At 50.4% G+C, this 9,107-nt stretch overlaps 1 protein-coding gene across 1 annotated transcript; it reads left to right on the forward strand.

The window, feature by feature from the left end:
• The first annotated feature begins 3,534 nt into the window (after nt 1-3,534).
• On the forward strand, nt 3,535-7,488 carry LOC125525723 (leucine-rich repeat receptor-like kinase protein FLORAL ORGAN NUMBER1). Its single transcript, XM_048690728.1, has 2 exons — nt 3,535-6,274; nt 6,832-7,488. Exons 1-2 carry the CDS (start codon nt 3,595-3,597, stop codon nt 7,221-7,223), a joined length of 3,072 nt encoding a protein of 1,023 aa, XP_048546685.1. The 5' UTR covers nt 3,535-3,594; the 3' UTR covers nt 7,224-7,488.
• Nucleotides 7,489-9,107: the final 1,619 nt, after the last annotated feature.

Here is a 9,107-nt window from a genome sequence, read left to right on the forward strand (position 1 = left end):
TTTATTTTTACTTTAACTTCGTAATTAGTCATGTTAAAAGAATTGTGATGCCCCAGTGTTGAGTAATCTAATAGTAGTTGAATGCAATTGATCATGTTTATATCTTTCACTTTGTGTTGTTGTACTCATCGTTTGTGCCCACAATTATATTACTTGAATCTGCTGCCGAGGTATTGTTTGAGATTGGTTATCTATAATGCAAGGTTATGATCTGAATAGTATAGTGTGAAGAAAACATTGGCTATACATTTATTTGTGTAGAAAGAGTTAATTTAGTTATTAGGTCAGGAATTAAATCATATAAAAGTGAATTGCCTATAAAACTTAGTGAAGCCTGACTACGTTGTTAATTTGATATATTTATAAATTAAAGAGCATACATATTAAAATTAAGAGAAAGGTGAGATGTAATTATACTGATTGAAGGTTAAAATTATTGTCGTATTTTTTCGTGAAAGCCCGAAAAACCGTAAAACCTAAACGCTAACAATAAAAATTGACTTAGATGTGAAAGTTTTGAACAAATAATTGTATCGTTTAGAAGAATGTAGAACAATGATTGCGTACAACAATTTGCCAAGTGGATCGAGGATAAACTAGTTGCCACCTTGGAGGCTGAGCCGGTCATCAAGTTCCTGTCTGGCGTGATCCACCATTACAACATGCCCCAAAAGGATAAACGTCACGCGAAATTCATAAAAGTGTGATATGGCATAGTCCCTTTTGTTGAAGAAATTTGCATTGTCATTGTGTAGTCTTTGCAAAACAATCTGGTGTGGGAGCCATTTTCCGCCATCGTGGCAGCAGAATACGTTGTTGTGGGACATCTACATGCTGGCCAAGCTCAAATCCTCTGCACTTTTTGAGGATATATGATGTGTTTTTAACAATGTTAATGATGTTGAGACTTGACATTTGTGAAGTGTGACCCCTAAACCTTGTTTGCAAGCGTGGAGATATTTTTTACTCACTCTGACCATGTTTTTTTACCTTGTTGCCAATATTTATTCATAAAAACTATCAATATATTACCCAAATTATAATTTTTTTGCCAAACTACTGCAACTATACAATTAACAACTATATTAGGTGTGTTGGGACACAAGAGAATACTTGTATTCTGATTGTACAACATTTTGAAAGAGAACACTTTTAACTTACGTTTGCCGCAGATTAATAAACCTTAGGCCACCCACTTAAGGGGAATTCCTATTGTCCTATAATCATATGTGCTCGGAGGTCTAATAGAGTCTACAAGAGTATAAGTGCGTAGTAGACATCACCGACCGAGGTAGAAATTTTGCTGGTATTTTCTTAGTTACCTTTAATAATATGTGTATTAGTTCCAGTTGGCTAGATACCAAAGGCGAAGCCGAATGAGTGTTATGTTAGAAAACTGCTTGAAAATCCGATTTTGTACTGATGTGTAATGATGGTTTATCATTTAATTCAATGCTATTTTATTACTAAGTGCAAAGCAAACACCCATCGTCAACTGCTTATTTAACCAACTAGAACAAGTAGGGCACATTAACCAGCATGAAAACAACACCACAACATTAGATTATAGGGTCCTCATATAAACCTTATATGCTCCATACTTTTCTATTTGCTTGTATCTAATCATACACTAGAAACTGCCATGATGATATTTATTAAACCACACTATTTACATACCTATGTTGAGCTTTTTAAGAATATTAAATATACGCAAACATATGTAGACTATAAATTCACGCAACTATGAAAAAAATATGTAAAGACATGCAACTCATTTCCTTTTTCTCACATTGAAAGAAATTGCGTTTAATATTTGAAGGGCATCATCTAAAAAGGGAAATAAATTATTTTCATTACAAAATATAATTGATTTTAGCATAGTGTGTGTAGTTGTCAATGATAGACATTAGAACTATATAAGAATGTTATAATCAACATTTAACAATATTTTTATGTTCTTAATAAATAAGTTATATCACAAATTTTGTACTTAAAAAATGATAATGAAGTATAATAATTTAGTATAAATATTAATTTATTGAACGATGTCAAATTAAAAAAATTGAAATATTAATACTAATGATTGGTGTTGTACGATTTTTTTTTTCAAATAAGAAGGCTATCGTAGCAACTTCATTTTATAGGAAGTAAAAAAGACACCCCTTAATTCAAAGCTTTTGGGTTGTAAGAAACATAACATAAATTAACAGGCGCCTTACTTAGTAGATTTAGTGTTAGTCAATTCTCTTAATCATCATGTGACAAAAATAAAATTTATTATTTTTAATTGAATAAAATACATAAATAAGTTTTTTTAACTTTATTTATGTTAATTTTCTTCTGCTTAAATATATTGTCGGACGCTCGAACTAGATCTCGTCTTCTTCTCTGGTGCGCCAAAAAGATAAATTGCTCTAAATTGCTTCAATTATACATGTATCGATTGATTTTCTCGAAAAGTGTTTGGTCCCGCATATCAAGGAGGAAAATAAGGTTTTTCTCGTTCTTGAAAGATAATTTTTAATAAAAAGGGTGAACACCGAAAACCCTTTGGAAAACCAAATAAATACTTATGTGAAAGTATGAAAATATTGAGGTATCATGATGGTTTCTTAAGAAAATACATGTTTTAAATACGTCAGTTTTTTGTTTTGTAAATGTTAACAAGACATATGTCTAATATCATTAAAAATTCCAAATATAGATTCGAAATACAAGACGAAGAGTGTTAAAAAGGATGGAAGAAAAAATGACACCATACATGTGTGGATTTGTCTTGTTTTTTGGAGGGTTTGTCCAGGGCACATCTAGATATGGCCTAGATGTGCCCTAGTTGCACATCTAAGTGCTTGATTAAAGTAGAAAAAAAAGGAAAAAATACAAAAAAAATGCTTGGATAAATCTTAGTGTAAAATCAGTGATATGAGTCTCAGGTGTGATTTAGCAAAACTGGTTTTTTTTTGCCTCTTCATGTATATTTCACTGTTGGATATGGAATTATTTACAGTTTGTAGGCACAAGTCCTGTGGATGTTCACAATTATTTTGAGAATTGAAAATTTGAGTTTGGAGTACTAGTTGGTATTGCAGTGATGGGCTGAGTGAGCTTGCTAGACTAGACGTGGAGCCATCACCCTGGAGTAATGAATGAATTAGCAGCACCCCGCAACGGAACCAAATGATGCCTGCCCCCTCCATGTCCCGTCCCATCCGTACCAAGGCTAAGCCTAGCAGTACAGTCCTAGCCCTCCGTTAGTCAGCTTGCATTAACTGCCCCGTCCTCTCCCCTCTCCCCTCTGACCACTGACCACCATGCCCTCACCCCTCCCTGCCACCCCCGCCTTCCCACCATTGACCCGAGCAGACAACCCCCAGCAGCCAGCACCAACGCCGAGATCACGCCGCACATCTCCACTGCGCCGTGCCACTCACGCTCACCGGTCACTGCTGGTGTTGCGCCCCAGCACGCCCGATTCGATATTCGCATTCCCTCCACCACCTCCCTCCCCTGCCCCTTTTATTCCCGCCTCCACTCCACTCCTCTTCCCTCCACACACCCCCTCCCACCGCGCGCCGCCGCCGGCGCACCACCACAATGCCGCCTCCCCGCCTCCTCCTCGCTCTCCTCCCGATCCTCCTCCTCCCCGCCCCCTCCCCCGCGTCCCCGGACCGCGACATCTACGCGCTGGCCAAGATCAAGGCGGCCCTGGTCCCGGCCACGGCCGCCGCCGCCTCCCCCAGCCCCCCGCTCGCCGACTGGGACCCGGCGGCGGCCTCCCCCGCCCACTGCGCCTTCGCCGGCGTCACCTGCGACGCGGCCACCTCCCGCGTCGTCGCCATCAACCTCACCTCCCTCCCGCTCCACGCCGGCACGCTGCCCCCGGAGCTCGCGCTGCTGGACGCCTTGACCAACCTCACCATCGCCGCCTGCTCCCTCCCCGGCCGCATCCCCGCGGGCCTCCCGTCCCTGCCCGCCCTCCGCCACCTCAACCTCTCCAACAACAACCTCTCCGGCCCCTTCCCCGCCGGCGACGGCGTTGCACCATCCTCCCCCTACTTCCCGTCCCTCCAGCTCCTCGACTGCTACAACAACAACCTCTCCGGCCCGCTCCCGCCCTTCGGCGCCGCGCACGCGGCCGCGCTGCGCTACCTGCACCTCGGCGGGAACTACTTCTCCGGGCCCATCCCGGTGGCCTACGGCGACGTCGCCTCCCTTGAGTACCTCGGCCTCAACGGCAACGCGCTCTCCGGCAGGATCCCGCCGGAGCTTGCGCAGCTTGCACAGCTCAGGAGCCTCTACGTGGGGTACTTCAACCAGTACGATGGCGGCGTGCCGCCCGAGTTCGGCGGGCTGCGCAGCCTCGTGCTGCTCGACATGAGCAGCTGCAACCTCACCGGACCCATCCCGCCCGAGCTCGGCAAGCTCAAGAACCTCGACACGCTCTTCCTCCTCTGGAACCGGCTCTCCGGCGAGATTCCGACGGAGCTCGGCGAGCTCCAGAGCCTCCAGTCGCTCGACCTGTCCGTCAACGACCTCGCCGGCGAGATACCGGCGAGCCTCGCCAAGCTGACCCACCTCCGGCTGCTCAACCTGTTCCGGAACCACCTCCGCGGCGGGATACCGGCGTTCGTCGCCGAGCTGCCGGACCTGGAGGTGCTGCAGCTCTGGGAGAACAACCTCACCGGCAGCCTCCCGCCGGGGCTCGGGAGGAACGGCCGGCTAAGGAACCTCGACGTCACCACCAACCACCTCACCGGCACCGTGCCGCCGGAGCTCTGCGCCGGCGGGAGGCTCGAGACGCTCGTGCTCATGGACAACGCCTTCTTCGGCCCCATCCCGGAGTCGCTCGGCGCGTGCAAGACGCTGGTGCGCGTCCGGCTCAGCAAGAACTTCCTCAGCGGCGCAGTGCCGGCCGGGCTCTTCGACCTGCCGCAGGCCAACATGCTGGAGCTCACCGACAACCTGCTCACCGGCGGTCTCCCCGACGTGATCGGCGGCGGCAAGATCGGCATGCTGCTGCTGGGGAACAACGGGATCGGCGGCAGGATTCCGGCGGCCATCGGCAACCTCCCCGCGCTGCAGACGCTCTCGCTCGAGTCCAACAACTTCTCCGGCGAGCTGCCGCCGGAGATCGGCCGGCTCAGGAACCTGTCCCGGCTGAACGTCAGCGGGAACCATCTCACCGGCGCGATCCCGCAGGAGCTGACGCGCTGCGCGTCGCTCGCCGCAGTCGACGTCAGCCGCAACCGCCTGACCGGCGCGATACCGGAGAGCATCACGTCGCTGAAGATCCTGTGCACGCTGAACGTGTCGAGGAACGCGCTGTCCGGCGAGCTCCCCACGGAGATGTCCAACATGACGAGCCTCACCACGCTCGACGTGTCGTACAACGCGCTGACGGGCGCCGTGCCGATGCAGGGCCAGTTCCTGGTGTTCAACGAGAGCTCCTTCGTGGGCAACCCCGGGCTGTGCGGCGGCCCGCTGACCGGCAGCAGCAACGACGGCGCCGCCTGCTCCGACAACAACCACGACGGCGGCGGCGGCGTGCTGTCGCTCCGCCGCTGGGACTCGAAGAAGATGCTGGTGTGCCTGGCGGGCGTGTTCGTGGCGCTGGTCGCCGCGTTCCTGGGCGGGCGGAAGGGGTGCGAGGCGTGGCGGGAGGCGGCGCGCCGGCGCTCGGGGGCGTGGAAGATGACGGTGTTCCAGCAGCGGCCGGGGTTCTCGGCGGACGACGTGGTGGAGTGCCTGCAGGAGGACAACATCATCGGCAAGGGCGGCGCCGGGATCGTGTACCACGGCGTGACCCGCGGCGGCGCGGAGCTGGCGATCAAGCGGCTGGTGGGGCGCGGCGTGGGCGGCGACCGCGGGTTCTCGGCGGAGGTGGGCACGCTGGGGCGGATCCGGCACCGCAACATCGTGCGCCTGCTGGGCTTCGTGTCCAACCGCGAGACCAACCTGCTGCTGTACGAGTACATGCCCAACGGCTCGCTGGGGGAGATGCTCCACGGCGGCAAGGGCGGCCACCTCGGCTGGGACGCCCGCGCGCGGGTGGCGCTCGAGGCCGCGCGCGGCCTCTGCTACCTCCACCACGACTGCGCGCCGCGCATCATCCACCGCGACGTCAAGTCCAACAACATCCTGCTCGACTCGGCGTTCGAGGCCCACGTCGCCGACTTCGGCCTCGCCAAGTTCCTCGGCGGCGGTGGCGGAGGCGCCGCCGGCGCCTCCGAGTGCATGTCCGCCATCGCCGGCTCCTACGGCTACATCGCCCCAGGTATCAAAATCTTTTCATGTCAACCGTACAAATTTCATTTCATCCAACACATTCTATCTGAATCATGGCCGGCCACCACATGAACTGCACACACGGTTCACTGGTCCTGACTGAAGAACTGCAGCATGTACTTGGCTGTTGTTGGCTTGGATTTTAGCCTAGTTTGAGGCAGCACTTGTCTACAGCCCCACACCGGCCGTGTTCTTGTTGCCATGTGCAATGGTCAACTTGAGAGATGACAAAGGTGTAGTACCACTGGGAACAGTGAGTGACAGTGATTAGTGGTGGTGGTTGTCAGTGTCTCCTTTGCCCTGCCCCTGTTTCCTGGATTGTAGCACAGATTTGGGGCTAATTAATTTGTCAGTGCCTGGAGCTGGAGGATCTTGTTGGCATGTGTGTTCATGTCAACCAGAGAGACAGGACAAAGATCTCCTTTTGCAGTTAATGATGGGGATATCTATCTCTCTATCTTGGATCCCTTGCTCAGATTAAGCATGATTAGTAGAGTTACATAATTCTGTCTCTGGTTAATTAATTGGTTCTGTTCATTGTGGCAGAGTACGCGTACACGCTGCGGGTGGACGAGAAGAGCGACGTGTACAGCTTCGGGGTGGTGCTGCTGGAGCTCATCACTGGGCGGCGCCCCGTGGGCGGGTTCGGCGACGGCGTGGACATCGTGCACTGGGTCCGCAAGGCCACCGCGGAGCTCCCCGACACCGCGGCGGCTGTCCTTGCCGTCGCCGACCGCCGCCTCTCCCCCGAGCCTGTACCGCTGCTGGTGGGGCTCTACGACGTGGCCACGGCGTGCGTCGAGGAGGCGAGCACCGACCGGCCCAACATGCGCGAGGTGGTGCACATGCTCTCGCAGCCCGCCCTCGCCGCCGCCGCCGCCGCCGCCACAGCCGACAACGCGGCCCGGCCCGACGATGACCTTATCCTCTCCTTCTGACCGGCGTGCCAGCGTTCAAGATCACGGTGGCTCGGGAATTAAGCGGGGAGATAATTTATGGTAAATGTACTTGCTAATTTTGGGTTTAACCCTTGGTGCTTAGGTATTTTGTGGCGTGTGGATGTGTAATAACAACTACTACTCCTAGTAGCGTCAGTGTGTACTCCCTGAAGCTGAAAGCCAAGGCTGCGAGAGTACCTTGACTGGACGATGCTGAATGAACGAATGTATCTGTACATAGTAGTAAAACATCCGAGTTCAAATATCGACTGGCTACATTATTCATATCTCTTTGCTCCTATTCCCTCTGTAAACTAGTGATCTAGACGATCTTATATTAGTTTACGGAGGGAGCATTTGCGGATGCTTTTCGTTCTTGTCGCCATCTTTGATAGGATGAGCAGGAAGCAAGTAACAGTGAAAAGGTTAAATTCCTTTCTGGAAAAAATCGGGTAATCTTGCTGCTCCTTTTAAGTTCTCTTTGCTGCTCCTTTTATAACTATCGATCGGTGGATGATTGCAGGCCGTCGCTTGTGGAATCGAATCCGACGGATGATCGCAGGCGAAGAACACAACGGGAGGCCGACCTAACTTGCTCGGCTTTCGTATCTATTCCCTCCTTTTTGGTGCTGGTGATATTTTGGCTAGGTAGATAGTTGAGCATATGTTCCCTGCGCCTGGGTGGACTCTCTCCCTCCCTCGTGGAAGTTGGGATCAGAATGTCGTGGCCAAGTGCGCTGGGTATTTGTCTGCTGCCTCGTCAGTGTGGTAGTAGTAGTACGCTGGGAGTAAAAGGCAATTAGTTCTTTTTTTTTGGAGGGTTCACCACCACACTTTACTTAAACATCTACGTATAATGTATGGTACAAGCAAAAATTCAGGAATGGTGGATAACCAAATGTGCCTCCCTACGGCTAAAGTGACCGACCCTTTCGCTTCAAAATTTGCATTTCTTCCTTCATGAGTAACTTCGGAGTAGGTGAATCGCCGCGTTCTCTTCTCGGCGTCCCTGATAATTGGTGCTGAAACTCCCAAGAATTGGCCTGACAGGTGATTAACAGCGGCTAGACAATCGGTAGCGATCAAGACACTCTGAATATGGAGATCCTCCGCCAAGGAGAGGGCCTCACGGCAAGCTTGTGCCTCCAAGCTCTCAGGGTCGGTAAGACGTTCAAAGATAGTAACACAAGCTCCCAAGTACTTCCCCTGATCATGATCAGTGCGGCAGATTGCTGCACTAGATCCTTTTGTATTACTTCTTGAAACAGCGGCGTCAACATTGATCTTTGCTACCCCAGATGGTGTTTCCCTCCATTTCTTCACTGAAGGTCTGCTTGGCCTCGAGTGCTTATTTTTCTCCTTACTTGGTATCATCTCAAGATCTGCCAAGTACTTCTGAATGACAGAGTAAGTAGATAGTGGACTCTGGTAAATCTCTTTGTGCTCCGCTTTCCTTCTCGCCCACCGAATCGACCAAAGCGTTACAAGAAACCATGATGAAATCCTTCTCGTTCAAGGTATCCTGCATAGTGCTTAACCATAACTTTGCATCATCGGTTCCACAAGCAATCACGTGTTCGACTCACCACATTATCATTCATGAGGGCCCAGACACATGTTGACATACGACACTCAATGAGCGCGTGACGCCATGAGTCTGCTGCGGCACTGCACATGAAACACTCACCCTCCTCTGGTATGTGATGAATCCTCAAAGTTTCTCCTGTAGGGATCGAGTTTTTTGCCACTCTCCATGCAAAGTTTTTCACATTTCCTGGGTCTCTAGTTTTACACAAATTAGTCCATTGCTCCTGATCAGCCGCCGCTGTATCTGAGTTACTCCACGATTCTCTAATCAGTCTTCCCTTCTCCTTTTTGTATCAA

This window comes from Triticum urartu, chromosome 7, assembly GCF_003073215.2.
Source record: "Triticum urartu cultivar G1812 chromosome 7, Tu2.1, whole genome shotgun sequence".
Classification (NCBI taxonomy): Eukaryota; Viridiplantae; Streptophyta; class Magnoliopsida; order Poales; family Poaceae; genus Triticum; species Triticum urartu.